Source organism: Anas acuta, chromosome 13 (genome assembly GCF_963932015.1).
Source record: "Anas acuta chromosome 13, bAnaAcu1.1, whole genome shotgun sequence".
Taxonomy (NCBI): Eukaryota; Metazoa; Chordata; class Aves; order Anseriformes; family Anatidae; genus Anas; species Anas acuta.
This window is the reverse complement of record NC_088991.1, coordinates 8046947-8074082: the sequence shown is the minus strand read 5'-3', so window position 1 is coordinate 8074082 and position 27136 is coordinate 8046947. Positions and strand designations below refer to the sequence as shown.

Below are 27136 nucleotides of genomic sequence, written 5' to 3'. Positions count from 1 at the left end.
TGTTTCATTTTGTACTGACAGCAGTCTGGGAGCAATTAATGCGGTTATTTAATGTAGTTCCCCTCATTATGTTCCCGTTTTATTACAGCATCTGTGATTTTTCTGAACATATCCTGATGATGTGTACTAGGTCTATTGTATTTAGGCCAGCTCTTTAGAAGCAAACTCTCAGTTTAACTGCTAAACTCCACTATCTTATTGTTTTGTGCCATTATTAGGATCCTGACTTCAGGCCCACTGTCTCTGAAATGCATTTTCATGTGCTTCTGAAGGCCAGTGCCTTGCTTACATGATGTTATCTGTGCTTATTACTTTCAGAGAAGCCCACTAATTAGTTCTAGGAATAAAACCAGTTAGATAGTTATGCCAATTACTAGTTATAAGAACAATCTTAGAATAGTAAAGTGCACTCTTGTGAAAATAAGTAGCAGGAAAGAACCCAAATCAAAGTTCAGCATAATGTTTTTTGCCCATCATGCTTGTAAAGCCACAAGAGCCTTCTTAGTGGGGTAGCAAACTGCAAGGGAGAATGGGACCAAGTGTTTTTTTTTCTGATCTCCTTTATACGATGAACTTTCTGTAGTTTGTTTGCCATAAAGTGCTTTCTTTTTGTTTACCAGTGATGCAGTTTGGAAAAGGCAAGTCGTGTTACTACAGGTTCCTGACCAAAGGCCAGCAGTGGATCTGGCTGCAGACACACTACTACATCACCTACCACCAGTGGAATTCCAAGCCCGAGTTCATCGTTTGCACTCACCTGGTAGTTAGGTAGGAGCAAGCACCAAGCACTTCACACTACCTGTCCCGTGTACGCATCCATCTTAATGGCCCTGTTTTGTGTTAGCCAAATATTTGCTGTGCGCCTTAACACACTAAGATGGTATGCAATTGTACACAGTACGGCAGGAAATATGGGGAAAAGCATAATGTGTTCTCACCACTCTTTGGCAGCTGGTCTGGAAGCCACCACTGGCCACATATATCAGTGTTGTCTTCCTCTTCTGTCCCCAGCAATGACATGGCATCACAAGGAACTGAAGCTCACAAAGCATCACAAGGAATCAGACAGCTTTATGGGCTACAAAACCCTTTGCTCAGAGTTTTAAATATTTGTGACCTAGCTACGACCTACCATGGTAGCTGCTGTCCTGCTGGCCGTGTTCCTTGCCTGCAGCATGGCCCAGGATGCCCTCCAGTGGGATGCTGCTCTGGGCTCCGCTGTGGAAGCACTGGAGCTGCTGTGTTACCACCACTGCAAAAACAATCATTGTATGGGGATATATCTAGTGGAGGGCTTTTAAAAAATAGCGACATGCTGGTTTGATCTATTAACTTGGTTAAACATATGGCTCCACGCATCTTTCTTTACTTCCAGGAATCAATTTGCAATTTTTTTTGTGCTCCTGTCAAACATCTCAAAGAAAAAGCACAAGTAAACTGGGAATCTTTCATGTGTTCAGAAACAGACTGAGGACACCTCAATAAACAGGTGTCAGTGGTTAGAGTGCTGATACAAACTACGTGTCAAGAGCTATTTTAAGCAAATGTTAGATGGAGAGATTGCTTCTGAGTTGTCTTGCTTCTGCCATCCTTCAGGCAATTGGGCTGCACTTCAAGCTCTGAATTTATTGAGCGTGGACTTGTTTCTTCTTCTGCTCTCAGTGCCTCTTAAGCCTAGTGATAATCCCAAATAGATTTTGAAATACAGTTCTGTCTTGTACAGTTAAGGCTTAGAATGCATCACTGAAACACACACATTAAATGAACCTTAGGTTTAAAGCATGATTTGAGGAAAATTTAGTGCTTACACTGGTGTAATTAAGTTCTTCTCAGCATCTTCTCTTGCCCCCACAAAGGTTGTATCTGTTTGTATTTCAGCAGCCTTAGTTCTGACACCTTTCAGCGCCCACAGCACACAGCCACTCAGAGTCTTTAGAACATCCTCTGCAATTTATCCCAGTGGTGAATCATGTGGCATTGTTTACTGTAAATATTTTATTATTTAAGAGAAAAAAAATAGTAAGGAAAACAAATACAGACTTCTAGAGGCACATTTATGGGGATTCTGGCATCCACCTCACATTGCAGCTGGGCAGCTGGCATCTTGTGTGCAGAGCTCCCATCAGGGTGAGGGATTTTAACCCTGATGTGGCAGGCGTGGTGCTGTGTACACCCCCAGAGCTTCGCTTTTAGACAAATGTTGCCTGAAGGCACCCAGGGCCAAAATTTTCAAAAGGGAGTCTACATCTGTGCTTGGAAGGATAAGATCAGTTAATCCCACAGTCCTGCTTGGGTGGAGTGGGACGTGACACTGCCCTGTTGTTTCTGAGCTCTGGACCTTCAGTGCACATGGTTATTCATAGATTGCAAGGCTTTACCCTGATGAGTATATGAGTGTGAGCTGTGCACAGCTTCTGACTCTATGGGAAAGGTCTATCGTGACCCGTGTGGCAGGTACACTGCAGTACATAACACCCAGAGCATCTGTTTTCATGGACAGCTGAGGACACTGAAAAACTTTGAATTTTTCATTGTTTTTGGTAGTTATGCGGAAGTTCGAGCTGAAAGGAGGCGAGATCTTGGCCTTGAAGAGTCATCAATTGAACTGGCATCCTCTTCTGTAAAGGTACCATGTCTCTTCACGTTTGAATGAACAGGCTTTTAAACCACACAGTTGTCACTTCCTGATCTTAGGAAAATACCTCTTCTTCCTTTTCCTTTCCTCCCCTCTCCTTCCAAGCCTTCAGCTGGGTTATGGCTCGAGCAGATACACAGACATTCTGCACTATGTGTCTCTGAGCTGTCCCATCTTGGCGTAGGCGTAAAATGGCAAATTCAGCAGTTGCCTTGCGTGCACCTCTTTTGTTAATGCCAGCTTGTCATTAATACTCAGACAAAGATTGGAATGAAGGGAAAACAACACAACTGGTTCTTATTCCAGATTTCTGCTCTGTTTGCACCGTTGGGCAGGGTGGCATCAAGGGTAGGATTTTGACCAGAGCTGTAATTTCCATGGCTTGATTCAGCCTGGCATCCCAACACGCCTGGCCAATTAACAAGGTCATTTCAATTCATTTTTAAGTTCTTCCTCTCAATAGTTTACAAGACCAATAATCAAAGCAGTTCCAAGTACAATTATCGTTCCATTATTTTATAGAAAATCATGCCATTATTTTAGAGTAATCATTTATGGGATGCGTAGTGAAAGCTGTCCCAGGACCTTTTGCACTGGAGCAGGGGCCACCTTGCCAGCGACTGCTCTCTCCCCACAGCATGTTTGTGTGTCCGTCTCCTTCACACAATGGCTGAGATATTTTTCTGCAAACGTTAAGCTTCATCTGTTGGTGCAAGACAGCAGGAGGGGAGGCAGAGCGACTGCTCCCATTCCTTGCTCTTCTGGAGGGGAGCTCCCAGGGAGGCGTGGGGAGGTGACACGGTCTCCCACAGCCTGCAGGTGAAACAGCCCCATTATATAAACCATCTGCCAATATCTGTCCTAGTGATGTGATGCCTCCAATGGTGCTCATATTCACTGGTTTGGCTGTTTCCCTCTGGGCAGGGAGGGTGAAGGCCTGGGGGCAGCCTGGCCGCCTCCCCGGGGTGAATGCGTGCGGCCCTGCTGGCCCTCCAGCACCAGGCCCGTTATTTTCCCTCTGATGACCCTTGCTCGGCTCCCCACAGAGCCACAGCAGCTACCTGGACGTGGGGCAGTGCGGCAGCAGCCAGGAGGCCAGCCGGGAAGGAGTGTCACTGTCGTCCCACAGCTCCCGCCGCTCCTCGCACACCGCGCTCTCCGACTCCGCCTGTAGGTGCCTGGCGTGATATGGGGGGGCGAGGGGCAGAGCAGCCCCCAAAATCTGTGGGTCAAGTGGGAAACATCCACTAGCAGGGACCGAGTCGGTTCGGGGGGTGCTCAGCATCAGGGACTGAGGCGTTGCGGTGCCACACGCCGTGTCCTGTGTCACCCACGTGAGACCAGGGGTGGGCGGTTTGGGGACGCAGCCCCACAGCTGCTGGTCCATACAGGGAGCTCAGGCTCAGTGGGGGCAGCACGGGTCCGCCACCCCACCGACGTGTCACAACAAAATGTCTCTTTTCCAGCCACCTCGTCCATGCGGCACACTGACACCAGCACTCCCACCCGGACGGCGGTGCCAGAGAAGGCAGCCCTGCGGCTGGCGTTGGCTGGAGGCGCCCAGGTTGGTGCTGCTAAAGAAAAGAGCTGGCAGACCTTGGCCTCGCCCTCAGAGGGGTCTGATCGCCACCTCTGCATGTGTGGGGCCAGGGCTGGAGTGTCCTGGGGCCCAGCAACGCTGCTGGAGGCAACACGGCCACCTCCTGTCTCGGGGTTCATTGCTCCTCGATGCCAAACACCTCCCTGCACAAACCCACTTCTCCTGGGGTTTGTACATGTGAAATGGCTTTTGTCCAAACACTGAGGGTTTGCACTTCGCAGGGGGCATGCAGGAGCTCACATCCTCACATCCTCACATTCTCAGCCATCCCTGTGAAGCTTCCTGGCTTTCAAACTTCTTGCACTTGTTCCTCACCAGAGTTGGGTGGCCAGCATGAGGCGCTGCCACACCAGCTCTGTGCTAGAGGTGCTGTGGGCCTGCAATAAGGCTGAGTTGTCCTTTCTAGGCCATCGTAACTCCTCCAGCCCCCGGCGAACACCTCCCTCAGCATCCCGTGGCTCAGCCGGCAGTCCCCTCTCAGCACGCCGTGATGGTAAGTGTTTGCTTCTGCTGGGTATGCTCTGGTGTCCTGCCCCCGTGCTGGGTGGGGGGCGAAGGGTTTGTGCTGGGGCTTGTCGGGCTGGGTCCCTGCTCCCAGCATGAGCTAGGACACCACTAGTCAGTTATTTCAGTAATCTGCCCACCTTATACCAATAAATTTGCCTTTCTGGAACCAGCATCATTATGAGTGTTCATAGCAGGACCGGGCCTCCCTGTGACTTGTTCTCCACTCCCCACAGCCAGTGTACCACTTCCCAGCCCAGCTGGGGATGATGCACCAGCTGAAAGAGCAGCTGGAGGAGAGGACTCGCATACTGCAGGCAGACATCAAGACACAGCAAGAGGAGCTCCACGTCATCAAGGAGCAGCTCCAGCTGGTGCAGGACTCCAACCTGCAGGTACCTGCTGCTGCTGCCCGCGCCGTTCCCAGCCCACGAACAGGGTGCTGTGCTGTGCAGATCAGTGACAACGTTGGCTATGGCAAAAGTACTTAGAAATGAGCTCTGGATAAATTGGTCATGTACTCTCAAAGGGCTGCAGAGGTGTCTCCTGAGAGGTAGCTGGCATCACTGTCTGCTTAAGTATTTGCATGGTTTAGAAAAACAGTCGCAAGGAAGTGGTCAAGCTGTTCAGACAGCCCCTCTGCGTGGTGAGCTTGGTGGTTCAGTGGCTGGTTAATGCTGCTGTGTCCCCTCGTGCCACCCTTGTGGCATGTAACAGGCGTAATGAGAACAGAGCAGTCGTGGCTCTGAATATTTGTGCATAAGCTAACATGACTCTGTTATCCATGGTTCACTTTGCCACTGAATTTAGAGCTGTGGTGTTGTACACCCAGCTGCCACAGCGCTGTGAAACCCCAATTTTAGTAGCAAAACTGAAGCACCATCTAGTGGCAGTTGCCATATAAGAGCTGTCTCACCATTCTTCCCATGACAACCCATGCACCTCTTCTTCTTAAAGATGCTGATGCAGCAACCGATTCCCTTGGTCTTCAACAACGTGCAGCATCAGAGCCCCAGGAGACCCCCGCCGCCTCCCGGGACACCCCGGCAGCCCAGCGCCAAGAAGTCCCCCCAGCCAGGCCCGATGGGGACCAAGCACTACGGGGGCCCCCACGTGTCCTCACCGCGTCAGTTCCTCAGGGAGCCCTGTGGCACATCCTCACAGGTGGCTGGCTGCCTTCCCTGACCCCTGCCTGGCTTTTTATACACGTGCCTGCTGGCTCTAAGCGTTACATGGGGGTACCTGCCGCTGTCCTGCTCATCTCCACTGTGCTTGTTTTACTCCATAGCCTGTACTATGAAATCTGTGTCAAGATTGTTGCAAATTGTGCCGTTCAGCTGTAAAAATCAAAGCTCGGTAGCCTAAAAATGTCAGAGCCCAGGGAGTGCTGGAGCCATCCCAGAACCAAGTGGGAAGTCTGGCTTCTGATTCATGGTGCTTGCAATCACCACCCAGTGCTCCTCTGCAGTCAGCAAGAGTTGTGACTTCATAGTTCAGGGAGCTAGGCATAATTGTGAAAGAGGGTTTGTTGCTTTTTTTCCTGGCCCAGATTTCTTGGAAGGCAGCTTTGAAAAACAAGTTTGGCATCATTAGACCTAAATTCACTGCATAGATCAGAATTATAGAATGGTTTGAGTCAGAAGGGACCTTGTTGTGCTGTCATTACAATCCCTGATCAAGGATCCCTCCCCAGCTTTCCTGTAGGCCCGTATCTTCTTGGGAAAGACTTGAAGTGCCCCAAAAAATACTCATGCAGGTATGGAGGAAGCAGAAGCATTCCTCAGGGGCTTTGCACTCCCCCTCCCGTTGTAAGCTGCTCTGTTCTCCCTCGAGCTGTGCCCACGTGCTCTGATGCAGCAGGAGAGCCTGCCAGCCCCTGCTCTGCCACAGCAATAAATGCACACAGGGTGTTTGTCCTCACAGACATACAGTGCCTATCGCTCTGTTCAGGGAGAACATCCACAATTCATCGTCTTTTTCCCAACTGCACCCTTGAAGCGGTAGCTTTAGCTGTCTAACAGGGAGCTTTAAAATCTTACCTGTGTGTTTGCGTCTGCATTTCAGGTACCGCAGCAGCAGCAGCACCTCATGAGAGGAAACCAAGCCCAGCAAACGTGTCTGCCAGGGCAGACGAGCATTTCAATGCCCCTCTACAACAACCCCATGGTGTTTTCACAAGCACATCCCATTACAGTGGCTGCACAGATGCCGACCGACCTGAGTGAAAGGCAGCCGCAGTCCAACTACAGCCAGGACAGGAGCCTCAGGTACGAGCTGGCCCTGTCCTCACAGACCTGTGTCTTGCTCTATCCAAAGCTCCAGGGTCTCTTTTCCAGCCAAGATGTGTTGTGGCAAAAACATTACTCCTATATACAAAGCTGGAAACTGCCCCAGACTGTACGACCGCCTTTCAGGGAGGTATCTGCAGATATTGTCTAGGGGATCCAGCAAAACACTGTGTAAAGGAACAAGAGAAAACAGGATGCCCAGAAGTCTGACCATCTATAAACATCTATAATACATTTGCACGTATTTCTCATGTGAAAATGTATTTCTCACGTAATTTGGCAGGTTTTAGCTCACCTCCATGGGTCACAAAGCAATGATAAGCATCCTATTTCATTGGCTTTTTTCAGGGAGAATCGGTGCTTTGCATGCTTTTGGGGAGGTCTTAAGGGGCTTGTTTTTAGAGCCTGGCACTCAGCAGTTTGGTCCATCCCTGCCCTGACCATCCTCTCTTTTCCTCCACCGCAGAATGCTGCTGGACCAGTCCATCCAAGCCATGATGCCCGCTGCCAACGGCAGCGCTCAGGCCACGCTGAGCGGCACCAGCAGGCAGCAGGGAAAGTGAGTCCTTGCTTAGTGTCGTAGCAGGGCGCTTGCATAAGGTCACGCAGACACAACCCATGCTTGGAGGGGAGGGAGACGCTCATGGCAGGTTTTGCATGGCGTGACAAGCCCTGATTCCTGCAGCACCCGGGCTGCCCAGGGTGGTGGCTCTGGGGTTGGCGTCTCATGCAGTGTTTTCCTCCTCGTGGCAGATTCGTGGCGGAGCAGCAGACCTTGCCTCCCGCCGTGCAGATGCAGCCCATCACCTGCAGCACAGTCCGGCCCCCCGCCCCCTCGCCCGTCTTCTCCCCGTCCGTGGTGATCCCCCACGCCAGCTTCACCTCCCACCAGACCAGTGCCCCAGTTCACCTCCACCAGTGGCCGCAGCAGCAGGTTCAGCAGCACCGGCTCTACCTTCAGGTGAGGGAGCTGGAGCAGCTTTGTAGGTGTACACGGGGCTAGGGTTGGGGGCTGAGGGTATTTTTTTAAGAAATGGGGCTTAAGACTAACCAGACCTGGCCTGGCATGGCAACGTGCCTCCTGCTGTTACGTCTCAGCATAGCAAGTAAGTTTGTTTTTTTCTTAATCAGATGCAGTCAATTCCTGCAGTTGTTGTGTTTTGTTTCCCAACACAAATCTCTGTAGAAGGTGATTTGGGTTTTTCAGTGCATGTTTTCCATCAGTGCATGCCAAGTTAATGATGCTGCCAAGGAGAGGGGCTGTTGAAACTAATTATTAATGAGCAATACACTCTCCGAGGCTTGCTGGGTTGGCAGAGGTAAGCCATGGTCCTCCTGGCAAAGGCGATAGCACACAGAGCAGGAGGAAGAGATAGAGCTGGAAGTCGTGCTGCAGGGCTGCATTTCAGGTCAGCTTCTGGTACTTCTGTCCAGGAGGCTCAGCAGCAAGGCACGGCGTGGCTGGGCACGGAGCAGGGCTGATTTGCCTTCGTGTCTCCCCACAGATGCAAAGTCCTGAGGCGGTGCCGGGGGGCCCGAGCCCGCGTGTTTTCCAGCCGGCCCACGTCGCGCAGCAGAACCCCCTGAGCTACTTCCTGCACCCGCAGCCGCAGAGCCGCCACGCACAGGGCCAGGCCTGCAACCTGCAGGACCTGCCCGAAATGCAGCTGCCCTGACCGCAGGCTCCCAGAGGCAGGGACAACCTTAGCTCGGCGACCCGAGCGCAGGCGGAGCGGGGACGGAGCCGTCGGAGCACAGACGGGTGAGGTCGGGGCCCCACGGGGGCCGGGATGGCCCCACCAGGGGCGGATGGCTCTGGAGGACACCTTGTGGATTGGGGTTTCCATGGGGGGATCTCCTGGTGGTACAACCACCACCGAAGAGAGCCCTGGGGCTGTGAGAGGCCACAAGTGTCCTGGAAGGAGGGCACCTTCAAGAGCAAGGAGCAGAATACACACAGTGGGGCTCCTGCCCACCAGAGCTCGGCTCCAAAAGCAGCTGTAAACTTGTCGGTGAGCAGGATGGGCTTCATTTGGGAGCCACGGGCAGGCGGCAGGGTGCTGCTGCAGGTCACCAAGCAAAGCCTTGTCCCTTCAGGGCTTTGGTGCTGGAAGGCACTGTGAGGGCGAGCCCAGCGCACGCAGCACACGCAGGCCGCAGCAGTCACAGGAGGGATTGCCGTGTACATAGCTCTCGTCGCACTCTAGTAGGTCCGTCGTGGAGTTTTTTCCTTTTTTCTATACCTCAACCCTGCCGTTTTTGTTTTCCAGGAGATTGGATAATGCTGCTAATTTACATAACACCACTTTTGCCTGAATTTCTTACTGTTGTTATACCAGCTCACATCACAACTAGTAAGATATTCGTCATGTTTTACTTTGGTTAACAAGTGCAGATAAATTTATATGGTTTTTACTCCCTGTAGCCAAATATTTTTCAGGTTACGGACAAAGACTCCTTACTCTTTCTTTTCTGTCGTTTTGTTTTGTTCCAAGTGGGTGTTGTTGTGTATGTTTCTTTACATGAAAACAAGCAAACAACACGTAGACCATCATGTGACAGCAAACTTTGTGGTTTTGCTAGGTCATATTTCAATTTGACAACCCTGAAACGTGTACTCACAATGACACAGGCACTGTTACAAGCCTGTCGGGTCAGCAATAAATTGTATTTTTGTAAATTGTCACTTTTTAACTATATGTTTATATTTATGAATTGAAAACCAGTTTATTCCTCAGTGGGTGTATAGTTAAGTGTCCCTACTGTTTGTGTCTTTCCAAAGGAAAAATGAAAATGTACATTTTTTTTGAGGCATTAGTAGCTGAGTACTAACCGTGGGCACTGTTCCAGCCCAGAGCAGGAGATGGTTTAGGCCATTATTTAAGCTGTGCAGGACGGTGGGTAGCTAGGAGCAGGGTCAGCCAGCAGGGATGCACCGGCTTGCAGCCAGAGCACTGTTTGGGGACCGCTGTCACGTCCAATCAACGCTCTGAAGAGGTGGGGGTTGGTTGGGCTTTTTATTATTATTTTGTATTTGTATTTGTTGTTTCCCTGGCTCTCTGCACCACCCCAGCAGCTGCACAGCACTGCTGACCCCACAGCCTCTGGCACAAGCAGCCCTGGCTTGAGGAAACAGGGGAGCGGGCACGGTGGCGTACAGGTGGGGGTTCAGCTGTAGCTGGAGACAGTGGGCGCTGCGGGACACCTGCAGCTACAGCTCGCATGCGACCAAAAGCTGGGAGAGCCTGGCCTGCCACGGGGCCTTGGTTGCTCGGTGCTGGGAGCAGTGGTTGTGCACCCCGGGGATGCCGGCGGTGAAGAATTGGGTGTCACAGAGCAGGCGGAGGGGAGGCGCAGCCACAGCCTCCAGCAACATGAGGATGAAAACACACGCACAGAGGCTGGCACGCGTGCTAAGGACACGCTGCTGGACACCTCTGATGGCCCAGTGCCGCTGCTGGGAGGCAGAGGCCGTGCAGTTCCTGCCGTGCCCCCTAAACCTGCAAGACAGTGGCTGGGCTGCAGCGTGCCAGCCCCGTGCGTCAGCCCAGGTGGGTGGCAGTGAACCCTTCGTGGTGGTGGTGCTTGGGGTTGGGGTCTGGGAGGGACAGGAGGTGGTTGGCAGGGCTTGCTAGGGAGGAGGCAGGAGTTTGCTGGCTTTCAAAGCAAGTTCCAGGGAGCGGTTGGAGGGGGTTGCAGGGCAGCGGGTGTGCCGGACGGGGCTGTGCCCCCACACAGCCCTTCTGATGGCAGCCTCTGGGCAGGGAGGGTGGATTTGCAAGGATGTTTACATGTTCAATTGGCCTTGCTAAGAACAAGAGATGTAAAACACGCACTTTATCAGAACCTCTCCTCTGCACATGCTTTAGTTCCAGTGCCCACACAGCCACTAGCGCAGCTGCTCGTGATACCAGGTGCGGGCACCCAGCACAGCACAGGTGAACTGGGCAGAACTGGGCTCCTGAGGGCAAAGTCCCCCAGCCCTGTGGTGGGGCTGGCTCTGGCCCCGCTCAGGCTGCCTCCAGGCAGGGGCAAGGCTGGCTCAGGGCCCCGGGCTTTTTGCCTTGTATCACCACTCACGCTCAGAAGACAAATGACTAAATACATCTCTTTATTCAGGTTGAGTTGTATTCGTTTACCTCGGTGTTAGCTACGAGCTGTGTTTTTGGGACTTGTTTGGAATGGAGGGTTGCTGGTGGGTTTGGTTCACCCCCGGGTACTTACAAGAGATGCCAGGCGTGAGGTGGTCACACCGGCAGGTGGGAACATGACCAGTGCTGCCTGTGCCAGGGGCTGGGCTCTAGGGTCAGTGCTCACTAGTGTCCTGAGGCTTTCTAGCACACAAGCACCTCTATACTATCTCTCTCCACATATACAGATACACAGATATGTTTTTAATGTGCATATACGTGTATATCTCTATATATAGGCCACACAATTCCAGACCTCTGAAAACACAGGCAGCTTTAATTAATAAAGTCTTGCACTTTTAGCATATTTGTACATATAAGCTAAAGCCTGGTGGGTACCATCAGGCTGGTTTGACAAACACAGTGAGAAGTTACTGTACATAGTGTAACATAGGCCATGTAAAAAAAAAAAAGAGGAAGAAAAAATATGAAAAATCTTAGAACTGACTATAAATCTTGGTTTATTTTATATGATGTCAAATATAGATATGTTTATAAATGTTACTATTCTTAAAAGTATTTTGTAATGGGAAAAAGGAAGTGTCTTATGAAGATGAACAGTAAAGATTTTATTCTCGTCTTGAATCTATGTCCCTGCACAGCTCCATTGGATGGCAGTCTGTGCATTTTGACAAGCTTTAAAGAGATTGTACATAGTATTTTCAAAAAAAAAAAAGAAAAAGAAGAAATAAAAACATACTTGCAAGACCTCTTACACAACTTGTGCTGTTGTTATTCCCCGAGTGGTGTGGGTCAGGCAGATGATCAGATTGCTCCTTGCTCTCTAGGAGGTGCAAGAGCTGCAGCCATGGCACGAACATACACACGCAGAAACAGCTGAACAGAGGGGCTCAAGAGACTGCCATTTTCATGACCAGTGCCAGAAGCAATAAGGACAATGCATGAATTTGAAAGAACAAGGTATCAGTGTCATATATCTGCACACAATGTTTTAATGGGGATGCAAAAGTAATGCTGCTCTTCCTGGCTTTACTCACCAGCCATCTCAGCACTGAAAAAGGACAAGTTTCATGCGCTGTTAAACTAGACCCAGCCTTCAAAACTGCCTTCAAAACCTGGGTCTCCTCTTTTATTCATTTTTGGATGGGTTGGACCTAGTGTGGTCCTTGTGTGGCTCAATCCTTGCTTCAGAAAGGACTGGCTAAAAATGGTTTCAACATGACTGATGTTTTTGAACAAAATCATGACACAGTCCATCGTGAGAAAGAATAGTGCCTCAAACTTTTTTGTTCTTAAGTGAAACATTTTTTATTTAACACCCCATTTGTCTTACAGTATTCTGCATACAATACAATGTATAAAAAGCCAACCTGCCAACACCAACGTGTTGCCTTCTTGGTAAAGTGACAAAGCTATAGCAAAAAGACAAAATAGCCTATGTTTCCAGAGACAAATTAGAGTATTTCATTTTTTAGTTCAGGTAATAACTGCAATCACAATCAAGAACCCTGTATAGTACAACTGGATGAGAAATCTCTAATAGAATCAACACACAGCTATTTCTTAGTTGTTATATTAGCAAACTCTTCTAAAAAATATATTACTATATAGCCATTAGAGTGAGGAACAAGTGGCTTGTCTTAGGAATGGACTGAAACAGAGAGTGCTCATTCTGAATCACATAGCAGTGACCAAGTCCCATGAAATGCCCCTGTTTGAGTTATAAAGGGCTCTCCCCTTTCATGGTGGAAAGGGCTCGCACTTTTATTACCATCAGTGGAGCTATTCCCTCACCTCGTGTGTTCAAGCCCTTTGGGGTGACTGCGCAGAGACAGCGCCGCACCTGTTATACACAAAGGGGTTGAGCAGTCACAGAGCAGCACGCGCCGCATTGAAAGGCTGAGGGAATGCTACAGCTCTGCTGGCCATCCCCATGGGCAGGTGATTGCATCTGACAAAAGGCATTTTATGTGCATTATCAACAATAATAATGGCCCAGCCACAAGAAAGGGCTGTGCAGTGCACGCCAACAGCCACTGAGAATGTTTCAGGACAAGTAACCATGGCAGAGCTGCCAGGTCCTGCTGGTGACACTGCAGAAGGTAGTGCAATTTAAGAACTGTATAAACAGCATCACTAGTGTTAGCAATCTATATCCGAGCTACAATCATCTAATTTGTACTGAATGTTGTACATTCATTTATTTCCTATGACAGAACCGAAAAAAAAAAAAAATCACTTAATGAAAACTGTTACAGGAAAAAAAAATAAAACTGAGACGTGAAGTGATGTATCTGTACTCATTTAACCACACTGCTTCCTATTGATGAGTAAGCTGCTTAAAAACACTTCTAAAAACTTCCAAGTTGCAATTTGAATGGAAAGTCCCCCCATTGGGAAGTAGCTGAGTAGTGCTGGGCCAGCCACCCTGCAACCAGCAGGCTCCCTGCTAGCGCTTCTGCTTAACTCCCAGCTACGTGCCACAGCTGACCTCTTGCAACAGAAATGTGCTCACCCACTGAGTCCTAATGCAACACAACGTGAAACAGCATTCATCTTTGCAACACCAAATATATTTTAAATATATTTTTTAAAAATTGTATGCTGGTAAACTCTCTTTATACATAGATATGATATAGCTGACAAGGATTACTACATCACTGGTAATGGCTCTATGGTTTCTTGGACTGACACCAATAGAAACTGGTATTTCAAAAGGGTGCTTGCTCAGTTTTGCATAACCAAACCGTGTAATAACACGAGGCCATTCTTATTTTGCAGGTTTCTTCAGCACAGTCTTTTGTACTTTGATTTTAACTTGCATGTTTTTCTTTTTTTTTTTTTCTTTTTTTCTTTTTTAACAAATAAATTGGCTCTCCAACTGAAAATGTCTTTGAGTTTTAAGAATTTCATGTCACTATGCTATGTTGCTTAGCAAACTATAGCTTTGACTACCTCTTGAAATTAGCAATATCTATCACGGACCTACAAAAGCTTTTTGTCTGGGTAGCTGTCTCTCTTTTCATGGGGCTATGTTAACTTCAGCACAGCTGCTTGCATAAGAATTACTCACAGAGCAAAGCTTATCTGAGTACGTCCTGGACTAGAACATCAGTATCATCTGCTTGTATTTCTAAAACAACATTAGGAAAACAGTGAGCAAACACATTTACAAACACAGTGTTGCCCTACTTTGCCTCAGAAACATGCATATGAATAAATTAGTTTGTATGTTTTATGCATAAATATACAAATCAGATTTATATTGTATCACCTATGACTACTTTATGAAGGCTTCTAAAACAAGCTTCCTCGTTTTTCGCAAATATCTTAGATTTTTTGGAGTTACTGTTCATTCAGTAAATCTTTATATTAATACCTGAGAGTGCAGAGAAGAGGAGAGAAAATAATATACATTCATTGCTCCTGATCAAGACTGTATTCTTCAAAAGCGGCATGGAAACATTAAACCCGATTGCAATTATGGCATTTCAGCAAATGCTTGTAACACAAGTCAGAATTTCATGTTATTCCTCATTCATTTTAGTATTGCAAGAAAAACAACCAACAGTGAATGTTTTCATCCCTGTTCTGCTTCTTTGCAAAAAAATACACACAATATAAAATAATGGTGCCCTGAAGAAAATGTTTGTCATACAGCTTTAAAAGCAGTCATTTTTAACCAGTTTAACAGATTCCCAACTTACTTTGTTGTTGTTGTTAAAATACAAGCTCTTCCCCTCCTTCTCTAAACCCATTCTAGCACAAGCTACCTAAGGTTCAAGGTCAACACCCATGAGCATGAACACTGGCAGAGCTTACCTGCCCAGGATGTTTACCTTTATTTATTTATTAAGAATTCCAATTTGTATTCTAGAGGGTTTGCTGTTGCCATTAGTCTTGGCAGATAGAAAATAATTACAACAGCAACAATCCAAAGAGCTATAAAAATGAAATAATAATCACTAGTTTGAGGTGTGGACTCAGGGTAGAAAAAGGAGCAACTGCAATCTGTCTGTAGCAGTTCCATGGTCACATTCAGCTAACTAAGAAGCAGCTTAAGAAGCAGCTAAGGATGGTCTGTCCTTGGGCACTCCAAACACAAATAAAACCATACGTTTCATCAACATGCTCCTAAGATGTCAACAATGGCTCCTCTTGGAAGATAAATGACAACCACCATGTGGTCAGACAGATTTAGCCACTGTTCTCCCTTGATTTCAACAACCTATACTACTAGCCTCTGCATCCGTGTGCATCCTGGATCACCAAGCACCTTATGTCCTTGCATCTGTCCTGAAGGAGGATTGATATGAGAATGGGAAAGAAATCACAAATACAGGCTGAGCCAGAAAAATAGGAAATTAGTTTTACAGGCCACACTGCAAAAGCTGATACATGGGCTGCAAGAATGCTGTCTGAAAACTGACAATGAGGGACTGGAATCTGCAATAGTCAGGACCATCGGTGACACCAAAGCAGGGGAACAGTAAGCAGGACAACTTTTATTTCCTAACCTCAGGCTCTTGTGCCCACCACAGCTACCAGTTCAAACCTATGTTCTCAGTCTTCATCCTGCTTTTGATCCCAGCCCACATGCAGACTTGGAAATTATGCAACTAACCTGGAAGTCAACCTCTTAGCTGTTGATAACTCATTTTAAGTGGAAAATGTCTGGAAGTCATTACGTTTATCCCAGTAATAGAAATGAACCTGCAGAGCACGCACTGTAACAGCTGTCATTCAGAAAGGTTTGTCATAGGTCACGCCTAGTGTTTTCTAGCAATGTTGCATATTTTAATAACATGGTAAAGACAGTTTATCCTTCAGCCCCTGCTTGGGCTGAAACTTATGAACAATGCAAGAAAGTGATTGTGCTTCAAACTATTTTTATTTACGTCAAAGAATACCAGTAATCTGATATTTAAAGCTCAATCTTCAAACCCCCTTCCCTGTGTAAACATCGTACTCAATTTCCATAGAAACAACCTTCATTTGCAAGTGCTTTATGTGGTTAGTTCAGAGTCAAAGATAAAGCAAATTACACTCTGGTTCTTGCTTTAAGTTGCAAATTTTTAGCACTCTCTATTTTAGCTTTTATCTCGTGAGGTTTCTCAAAAAATCTCACAAAGGCTGGCTCATTTAATAAGGATGCCAGAATCTGTTCAAAGGCAAAAGACCATTCATGGTTCCCTTTCAAACTCTGTGCCCTACCGCCTTCAGTCTGCTCCGAGCTGCCTTCCTCCGGCCCTTTTTGGAGGCTTTCAGCAGAAACCTCTGTAACGGCAGCTGGACTTTTGACTGGTGACATGGGACCTTGCAGTCTTCTCCCAACTTCTTCCATTTTCAGCAGGAGGCTGGTAACCACTGCTATAGCCCGGTACAACAGCTCCTCCTCAGGATCCCCATGGAATAGATTGTAAAGGGTTTTTGAGAACTGGATGAACTGAGACTACACAGATAACAGAGGAGACTATTTAGAGAACAGCACACAACTCTCATTTCTCACTCCACACCGTGATCTCAATCCAGCACTTGCTGCTGCTAGGCACCTGATAACAACTGCTCTACTAACAGTACGGGCCTGGACCAGCCCTGATAAAACTGTGCGTCTGGAAGCCCCTCTCTTGCAGTTTACGGTAAGCTTACGTTACAGTAATTTAGAAAAACACAGTCTATGGTTAATGTGAAAGCCTGAAATTTAAGGGATCCTAAGAATCCTTTAGAAAAACACTAACAGAACTTAAAAAGAGACAAAGCAATCAAAACCAGACTTCTGTAATTCTCTGACACAGATTGTTTTACCTGATTCATTCTTGGCAGATCCTTGATGTTTTCTTCTTTTTTAAGAAGTTCATCTTGCCATTGCTTCAGATATGCCTGAATATCAACTTTCCCCTTCCCTATTTGACCAAAAGAAAAAAAGAGTGAGCAAACAAGAACTAAGAGTTTACATGGGGGATGAAGAGCAAAACAATTGTATCCTCCATGTCATTCTTTCTCAACAGAGTAGTAGGACCAAAAACTACACAGGATCAGAGTTTACATTACATGCCCCTCCTCCCCGAGGAATACACTTATAAAAGTGGATATAACGTTAGCATTACGCTAAGATCAGCATACTTTTTCAGCACACACTTTCCCAGCTATACTCCCACTTTATCAAGTTATTAACAAGCGTTTCCAGGATTCTCTACCTTTTTCCGGGCTGCTCTTCAAAGCATTACTTTCAAGATTATCTCCAGTAGATGAAACTAGAGTTTCAGAGAAGAAAAGAAAAGTTACTGCTTCGAGAAAGGAGGACCAGTGCTTCACTTCCTTTATCAAAAAATCTTTCCTTAAGGAGCAAGACCCCCATGTTTTCAACACAGATTAGGCCAAAAAAGCACACGGTAAGATATACACATATTTCTAAAAAATAAAAGTTAAAAAAAATAAAATAAAAGGCACCATGAGATTGGAGATCACGAAAAAGCTAAAACCAGCTGTATCAAGTGGATAATATTTTGTGCTCCATGTCTTGAACAACAGTGAGGACAGTGCCACCATACTACAGATAAAGTACTTTTAGATAGTTTCTAAAAACCAGAAAGGATCTCTCCTCCAAAGATGTAAAAACAAACAGCTTTCCAAATGTAGTATTTTGTTAACTCCATAAATTTAAACCCCACATTTAAAAGAAACACACACACATATACACCTTAGTGGATTTAAAATGACAGCAAAAGATTATGAAACCCTTAAGTGCCTCAAAATAATTGAGGACATGGATCTTACATTAATAAATTTTTTGAGTCAGGAAATATGCCTTTATGCCTTGAATACAAAAACTGCAATGGTCATCATTTTAATGACTATTGCAACAGAAAGGCTGCCTCCTATGCTGAGAAATGCTGACCAAATATACTCCTCTATTTCCATGTAACCATTTGGGGCCTTTGAGTTCAATCATCAGACATAACCAATTCAGGGCAGGGAACATCTCTGTTCTTTATATGACTGCCAGTGAAATGGCCTGTTACTGATGCCTGGATGTACCACCCCACACAGCTGGTTATGATAATTAACCCATGTGCTGCTACAGAAAAAACTGCTGTGAAGAAAGATGGCTATCCTCAAATTCTGCACTGCTTCGTATGGCAATGTAACTGTCTCCAGAAGATCTTCAAAGAGGATTCTTGTTAACAAGGACACGATTTGCTAGAATTCAAAACAGCTTTTGGAGGCTTTCAGAAGAAAGATCTCCATTATGCACTACAGGAAAATTAATGGAGTCCTTCCCAAATTCTGCAGGCAAAGTCACACACTCTGACACTTACCACTGAGTTGACTGAAGTGGATCAGTTCTTCTTTTGAAAGATCACCGCCTTTGGAAGGGCTTAGAGATTCTACTTCAGTAAAAGCTGAAATAAATAAGTGAATGAAGTGTTTTTAGGGCTCCCAAGCATTAACAAAGCAGGGAGAAAAAGCAAAAGGTTTGTACATATTGTTCCTATGAACAAAACAGAAAGTGTGTTTGAGTAGATTAAGTCCTCCCCAAAGAATACATCACTCTGGAAAAAATACACATCTGTATTACAGCTATGGGACTGTACTGTAACCAGGGCTAGTGAGAACAGGAAGGAAAGGGAAGCTTAAATTAAAATCATGCAAAGATGATAAAAGCCAGGAACAGCCCTCCCCAAATGCTACCATTTCTCACTCACCTGGAGGAATGTGCAACTTAAAAAGAAACTTGAGTTTGTCTGTGAAACTTCCGTTGTACATGGTATCTATTGGAGGAAAGAGGCAACCAAGGTTATTCAACTGGACCCAGCTTTAAAATACCCCCTAACCTAAACAAATACAACCCAAGGATGTCAGAACGGGACATGTATTCTGTCTTACATGGAGTATGATTAGAGATGATGCTTAAGGAAGTATCAGCTGCAGCTAAGCCTGAGGTTTGCCTACACTGAAGCAAGAACACCAAAACATTTTAGCACACTATCCTACATATTGAGGCCCTGCTTCCCAGAACACATCTGAGCATCGCTCATTGATACAAAGTGAAGAATAACTGTATTTTTCCCTTCTTTGCTTCCTCACAGCTTTTGCTTGTTTTTCCCTTCTTTCTTTTCCCCTTAATTAAATTAATCTCACCTCAACCTGTGAGCCTTTTTCTTTCCATCATATTTTCTTCTCTTTTGAGGAGGGGGAGTGAGAGAGCTGTTGTGGCAGACTTTAGCTGCCCAGCAGGGTAAAACCACCATGTAAACAATAGCACTTTGAAAACAAGATGAAAAGAATAAAGCACTAACTCCAGAAAACTTTCAGTTGCCCAGGGATATAAAGCACTGTTTATCTTACATGATCTGTGTATGAGTAGGCTTTCAGTGCGAGGAAGCATTTATCATCAACCAAACAGGTTGCGCAATGAGGTTGTGCCCTTTACTAATTTTCTGGTATTTTGATGGCAAAGCTATATTTAAACTTCATCTCAAACAGGAGATTGCTCTCCATGGGATTAACATTTCAGAGAAGTTCCCAATTTGTAAAGCTTTGTGTCAACTATTTCACAGTGAAATACAGACAAGAAAATGAGCGCACAGTTCTGCAATTTAAAGCCTTTTTCATTCACCTAAAGAACGCAGCTCCCACTCTGAAGTTTATAAATATACTTTGAGCATTTGACTTGCCATTTCACGTCTTTGCATTTAATGCCCCAAGATAAAGGCAAGACAATTTGACCCTACATTAAGAGGCTAGCCTCCTTAGGCTCCTTATCTCGTGTATGGAAGGTGATAACACCGAGGACTATTTCCAAGATGGAGTTCCCTTGTGAACGTGTTACATATGTACTGTTCTCTTACCAAGAACACAGGCAAATTGCTTGAAGTTTATAAGGCCATCAGAGCTCTCATCCATCAGTCTGAATGTCCACAATGCAAGCGAGTCTCTGTTTGCACAGTGTGACCAGGGACTTAAGAGATGACAGAGAACCCTGAACTGCTGGCAATCAACTCGATACTGCTCGAGATAAGGTAGGCTGGCATCGTGGTGTCGCAAAACAGGACTATTCACGTTCCAGTAACAGGAAAGAAAGTGCTCTTTCTGCAAAGAAAAGGTAAAAACATTTAACTGGATGAAACAACTATTTATCTGGGTAAAAGATGTGGGGAGTTAGCTATTTAATTTGTGTACGTGTAAAAAAATACACTGAATCTAGCTTTCTCCTCAATTTGTTAAAACTGTTTCACAGCCATCATACAGCTCACCATTAACATACATGCTTGAGAAGTGAGGAAGGTGGCACACTACCTTGAATAAGTCATAAAGCTCGTCAAGATCACTAGGACTGAATTTTACATCCTGGGACACAACACGTAGCTGAAACAAAACAAAGAAAAATAATTAATGAGTCTTTTCTTTTTGGAATAAGCCCATAAAACATTCACGAGATTTAACCTTACATTTAAAAAATACAGTTTGAATATTCCAGGTTTTGGCATGTAACCAATTAGGAGTAAGAATAGGGTTATTTCTTAAAAACAATCAGAAGATGATTGGAAGGAGATGACTGGAAAAAACAACTTCTCTCTGAAAAGAGACTTTGAAGCTACTCACATCATTTTCATATATTGAGCCTACACTATGAAACTCATGGGATAAAACTTGAATGCCAGATTATTTATAATGAAGTAACATTTACCTTCTGTTACAATGGACATTCAGCCCTTACCAGTGAAGCTGAATCCCCATTTTTTTAAAGGAAAAAAAAACAACAGCATTTTCAAACAAGATCTATATCCATCTTCACAAGATGTACATTTTGTAAAACGAAATACAACAGCTATCATCTTAGCTCAACAAACAGCATTTAGTATCAGTTGGTGCAAGCCACCTCTACTAAAGAAAAGAGCACTGCTTGTTTAAGTAGTCTAGTCTTATCACCAGTTATTGCAAATACGCCACTGAAGAAAACAAAAAACAGGCAAACAAAGGAAGCACCCTGCAACCTCTACCTTCATTCGGGGGTCTGAGCTGAAAGGATGATGTTAGTAGCTGAAGAGCTGCCGCACCACACACTCAAGAAGCAACCCTTATTGAAGGCAGTGCATTCAGTGACATTTGGGATTGCTTTGGAGAGCAAAAATGCAAGTGATTGATTGTTTTACTACAGCATTAGGTCTCACAGAAAAATGCATTAACAATTCAAGAACAGCAGAAAGAAATATACAGGTCAGCCTGCTCCAATCAATGCAAGTGTCAGAGAGATGGCAGCCTTTAGAAACTATCTGTGATGACAGTACTTGTAATGAGAGCAGAAGGTCGTGCTGTGACTGACAGACCGAAAACATCACAGCCCAAACCTCACTTCACAGATACCCTGCAGACGAGAGGGATTTCACCCTAAACAATGATTTATTTGGCCTTAAAAAGAGTAGCTTTTTTTCAAAATTTTCCAAGAGAGAAGGAATTTTAGCAGAGGGAAGGGTTTAGTTCTTTAAGTCACTCACCACATTCTGCTTAGTTGTAGCTTCTAATGTCTGGATCACATAAAGCCTGTTTCTGCAGCGCATACTCTCAACGTCCTCATATCGAATATCGCCGTATCTCTATGAAGAAAAGCATAGTTTTATGAAATCAACCGTTGCTAGATAAATCTAAGCAGATATTTATGTCTTTTCTGCATCTAAATACAATACAGGTAGGGACACAAAGAAGACTGCAGGAGCTCTGAGCAAAGAATCATATATTATCACACCATGATTCACCCTGAACAGTGTAACTTTTGAAAGGGTGGGTGTTTAAAAGAGTGACAAGGAAAGAAGAAACTATGGATTAGTTCACTATAAGGAAAGGCAAAGGAAAGGATTTTACTGTGCGTTGGCTCTATATACAACTTTGTTATCACGTGGTGACTAGCACTGCAGGGTATAAAAGAAAAATATGTACATGTTGTCAGACTTCAGGTTCACTAGAGTGAAGTAATTTCTGAACCATCCCTAGCTAACTCTGCGATGTCTAAAGGACAGGGAAGGTGTCTAAGGATTTGAGTAGAATAAATACATTTACCTTTAAAAAGGGTAGGAAAGTAAGCAAAAACTAGAAGAAAATTCCCAGAGAAATCCTAGAACAAATTATCAAACAATTAAAATCTAAATAGAAACAGGTAAGATAATCAATACTGGCCAATACTCTTAACCAAAATCATGTCAAATCAATTTTATTTTCTCCTATGAGAAAAATTCAGCCTTATATATAGCACTGAAGAAGTGGGTATGATGCATCTTTACTTCTATATGGTTTTTGACACTCTTCAGCAATGCATGGAGCTAGGAAGACAGTGTAACCACCATCACCAGGAACCATGTGCACAACTGGTTCTAAGACCAGACTTGGAGAACAAATCGGTGATAAACTACCAAACTAGGCAGAACTTTCAGAAGTTTTAACAGTGTTTTACTCCCATTTTTGCAGTGCACTTTAAATAAAGTATAAAAGACTTCAACTGTCATAAAAAGAATCTGAACACATGCATTTTGAAGAAAGGTTGAAGGAACTGTTCATACTGAATCAAGAAAAAGAAGAAACCAGAGCTGAAGTGGTAAGAGATGAATAACAATTTAATAGCAACAAGGATTTGCAGAGAAAGATGCAATTGATTTTCCTCAACAGCTCTTTATGAGCACCTAAGATGAGTTATACTGGATATTAGGATATTTTGCGGTTAAAGGTACATAAAAGCTACAATGGGCTAAAGTTGTTGCAGGTTCTCTTTGTCAAAGTTTTAATATTAGACATTTTTCAAGGATGATTGGGGTGTACCCTGGAGAGGAAGCTGAACTGGATGAACTCTACAGTTCTTTTCCAGAACTGTAGTTCTGTGCATGAAGACCCCTAGCAGCATATTTCTGTCATGAAACAAAAGGGAAACAGAGGAATTGCATCTTTGAGTCACAATGCATTCGCTAATCTGACATCCAGACACTGACATTGTGCAACGGCCTCACTAAGAATATAAACAAGATGTATAAACTAACTCTGGGTAAATGTGATAAATTCATATTTCTATTCACCAGTTAAGCATGACTTCTTCATACCTGATTAGACTAGAAAAGAATAAAGCTTGTGTTTGTACCTGAGCCCTAATGACATAAAGCTGAATGTAATTTCAAGCTTTGACTCCATATTTTTTCATTTAGTCTCATCTGTTTCTGAATACCTATGTGAAGCAACAGTACCACAAAGAACATCTCTGGTCACTTATTCATGATTAGTAACTAGACCTGTCTGCAGAGGGACAACTTTCCATTGCAGCAATCTTCCCATTTCAAAATTTGTTCAATGTGAATTCAACAGTCATATGAAAATAAAACCCTATACCAGAACTGAACTGTGTTGAAATGAACTGTCTAGTGTAAAAGGGAAGTGAGAAATTGACTCTCACTTTGTATCAGCAATTCTCAAACAAAGGGTTGCAACACTTACCAGCACTGACAAAATTCAGTTTCATCTGAAGATCCAAGTTTACAGCCAAAAAGGGGCCATGAGATAAAAATGGGGATAAAGGCCTGGGAGCAGGACTGTCAGCTTGGAAATGGGAGATTCACATTCAAAGATCTGCCCAAATCAATTTTCAAAAGCCATACCTAATCAAGACACTATTACAATTTTGGTCCAGTCACCTGACTAAAACAGCAGGAGAAAAAGAAAGCGAGTTCCTTTTGCTTTCTCTGTCCGTCAGTAATTATTCTCTCTCCGTGAAAACTTCAGCTTACACTTCAGAACGTAACATCCAGCACTTCGTTATTTACCACATCTATTCTTCATTTCGCAAGTATTCATGCTCATACTTTCAGACCTCACCATGGCAAGAAAGACCTGTAATAGTTTGCACTACTTCTTATGAGAGTCTTAAAGTGATTCTTCGGTATAACATTCTTGTGAAACAACAGCGACAGCAGAAATAGTGACATTTTGTATAATTAACCTAATGCTATAAAGATACTCCAAGAGATCTTGAATTTCTGTTTCTTGGCTTTGTTCACTGCACTAAAAGCAAAGCCCTCTTCTCAGGTAAAAAATAAAAATTAAAGAAAAAGAAGAGAGACACCATTCTTTAATTATAGAAATAATAGCTAGCTAATCTTTTTTGAGTGAATGCTGCAACATTTTTCCTAAAGAGATGCACTGTGGCTCTTTCACTGGAAACATATGAATGAGAGTCAGAAAAGCATCATACAGGTAAAAGAAGCCAGCTAATAGAAAAAAAAAAACTCAAACCACTAACCTATCTTTTCTATCAGCTTGCTTTTCATTTTGCATTGGATAAAGAGAAACCTATCTACAATGGATTAATGCCCTGATCTAAATCATGCCAAGGAAGGAACTGCCTAATGAAAATCTGAGGACAAAATAAGAATGAGAAGCCACTTCCTCCCCGTTATAGACCTGGGAAGCTAGAACGCTGCAGAAATCAAAAAGTAGCAAACTCAAAGGAAGTGTTAAAATACCATAATTTGTCTTCCTCACCCAACACACCTCAAAACATCCGTTTCATCAGTGCAATAAACTACACAAGCACAGTTTCCTGCACTGCCCTGTATGCCAAATGTTACCACCATCTACAATGTAATGAACCTAAAATCAGTAAATGCAAGGGCTCCTTCTCCCACACACTCTGTCGTTTAGCTGACAGAGTGGACAGCAATACGTGACCTGTGATGAAACCAGGGAACTCCACTCAGGACAGCCTAGCAAACACATTCCAGGCAGTTAAAAGAATAAACAAATACAAAACAAAACAAACCTATCCCATAACCTACAAGGTTTTCAGCGAGACTTAGGAAAACGCAGAGCCTAATTCCTACCAATCTAGAGTGGTTTTCTATCTGGTTTGTAGCCAGACCATGCAATAATGTAAACACTGCAAGGGATGCAAAACCTTACCCACAGGAACACATACTTCGTTTGACTCTCGGATCAAATCAGTAATGTCCACTTTTGGGTGGTCACTCTTTGTATCACTGAGATTGGCGCCCTGCTGCACAGCTGGAGGCAAAGGACTGTCTTTGTTGGTGACACTGTCAAAAAACCTGCGTGAAGGAAATACGCGAGATATCAGCAGGAAGCAGATTATCACAACACAAGGACAACATCAGCATCTACTGAAGAAAAAGTAGGCAGAGAATGGAAAAAATAAAAGAATATCACCATGAATAGCACCAATATGCTGTAACAATAGCACAGACACACAAACAAGGGAACTGGCTACCCGAAGAAGGTCGCAGAGCCTCTAGCCTTGGAGCTTTTAAGACCCAGCTAGGCAGTAACATGGCTGACGTGACCTAGCAGTAGTCTTTTCTGGAGTGGGAAGTTAGTTTAGAGACCTCTCGAGCTCCCTTTTACTTGGCTTTCTCCCAGCAGCAATGTACTACGTAACTGGGAGAGAGGAATGGATGCTTAGGCTGAACTGCTACTGAGGCAATTTTAATTCCCTCAGATGCACAAACCAGGACGTGCCTGATCTGCACTCTTCATCGCACCTACAAAACCAGACTAAACAGTTCCATCACAGAGGTTACCAGTTCCTTTGCCAACACTGAGAAAGCAGAGAAAAACATCTATGGAGTAATAGCTTCCTTTTTCTTGAGGCGAGGCAAACTACCGTCATTATTTTTTACAACCATCAGAATGCTGCAGGCTGGATTTACCGTGCAATGGAAGTGTTGCAGCCGGATAAAGTGTTGAAAGTCAGAGTTCACAAAGAGTTCACAATGATCATCAAAAGCGTGAGTGTCAAGTGGAAGCAGCAGCTTGTTTAGTTCGAGTGAAAATTAAAATTTCACTCCTATTTTAAATTTTAATAAATTAGATACTGGCTGAATGTGCTCTTATTGCTATTAAGTGCTAAAAATTTTAATGAGCACAGTTAGGTTCCACAATAAATATCAGGCTGCATGGCATCATAAAGTAAAAATTACATTTTCCTCACTAATTCCCATTAATTCCTCGTTTTCCTCGTTAGTTCCTACCCCACTCAAACATGCAACATATGACAAAGATAAAGAGAAGATAGGATTTTCAGAGGAAATGACATATCTGTTTGAAATTACAGCAGCTGCTACACTGCCTGTAAGAACAGCAGTTACACTGATACCTGTTGAGCACAGTCACGGCCTCTGCATCATCCTTACAAGTCAGCAACTTCTCCATGTTGTATTCCAGCACTGCGAGACCCAGCTGCAAGATTGCCTTTATTCCATCATAGAAGAAACAGTCCACCACATTGACTGCACTTTCAATAGGCAGCACACTGATAAAAAGGGTAAGGAACCAGGAGAGAGAGACCGAGGAGAAAAAAGTCATGTCCGTCATGTGGTCTGTCAACTGAGGCAGATGAACCCTGATGAGCTCCTCAAACACTGCCTGATCTACCAAGGCACCTGCAGGGAGAGGATAACAAAACCACCACCCAAATCTTAATACACAGAAGCACAGTTTTCTCAGAGCACTGGCCAGAAACCTAGCCCCTATCCTAGTGAGACTTTGATGTAAAAACAAGCAGAGACCCAGCTGCATGGCACCACTGGCTCCGTTCGCTGTGCTGGAAGCTATGCACTCTATACCTGGGTCCAGAGGCTTGCACGTTGTGAAGTATATTAGCACCCTTGTGGGTGCATGGTTACTGCTAATGATTCTCCTGTCAGTCGATATACCCTCTCTGCAATGACAGAGAAACTTCACATGCAATTTTCTTCTAGCATTTAAAGCTGAAAGCATTGAGTACCAGATCAAAGACTAAGTCTGCTCCTGGAGTAACTCTGTTTCTTTTTATTTAAGCTGGGTAAATTACAATAAATAGTATGAACTGCAGTTGCAATTCTGAAAGAAGTGTGTAATAGTCTACGTGACTACTTCACTACTTCCCTAGAATAATGACAATATTTGAAAGTCACATCCACACTCTCTT

At 44.6% G+C, this 27136-nt stretch overlaps 2 protein-coding genes across 10 annotated transcripts in view; one reads left to right on the top strand and one right to left on the bottom strand.

Moving 5' to 3' along the window:
- PASD1 (PAS domain containing repressor 1) overlaps positions 1–11912 on the top strand; it is an 88650-nt gene extending 76738 nt beyond the window's left edge. For all 6 annotated transcript variants that reach the window (XM_068697242.1, XM_068697240.1, XM_068697239.1 and 3 more), the window contains 11 exons: positions 621–768; positions 2545–2626; positions 3682–3805; positions 4102–4199; positions 4642–4728; positions 4976–5134; positions 5697–5903; positions 6804–7006; positions 7494–7586; positions 7781–7988; positions 8533–11912. In XM_068697242.1, the coding sequence (XP_068553343.1) occupies positions 621–768; positions 2545–2626; positions 3682–3805; positions 4102–4199; positions 4642–4728; positions 4976–5134; positions 5697–5903; positions 6804–7006; positions 7494–7586; positions 7781–7988; positions 8533–8703 (1580 nt within the window). In that variant the 3' untranslated portion in view covers positions 8704–11912. The remainder of the gene's footprint in view (positions 1–620; positions 769–2544; positions 2627–3681; positions 3806–4101; positions 4200–4641; positions 4729–4975; positions 5135–5696; positions 5904–6803; positions 7007–7493; positions 7587–7780; positions 7989–8532) is intronic.
- Positions 11913–12460: 548 nt separating this feature from the next.
- The window catches only part of TBC1D8B (TBC1 domain family member 8B), a 38702-nt gene continuing 24026 nt past the window's right edge, over positions 12461–27136 (bottom strand). For 3 of the 4 annotated variants that reach the window (XM_068697236.1, XM_068697235.1, XM_068697237.1), the window contains 10 exons: positions 26324–26609; positions 25130–25259; positions 21678–21776; positions 20479–20547; positions 20031–20271; positions 18885–18950; positions 18498–18581; positions 17376–17432; positions 16984–17081; positions 12461–16630 (listed from right to left, as the gene is read on the bottom strand). In XM_068697236.1, the coding sequence (XP_068553337.1) occupies positions 16220–16630; positions 16984–17081; positions 17376–17432; positions 18498–18581; positions 18885–18950; positions 20031–20271; positions 20479–20547; positions 21678–21776; positions 25130–25259; positions 26324–26609 (1541 nt within the window). In that variant the 3' untranslated portion in view covers positions 12461–16219. Of the gene's footprint in view, positions 16631–16983; positions 17082–17375; positions 17433–18497; positions 18582–18884; positions 18951–20030; positions 20272–20478; positions 20548–21677; positions 21777–25113; positions 25260–26323; positions 26610–27136 lie in introns of those variants that run through there. The other variant, XR_011101153.1, reaches the window with a different exon arrangement.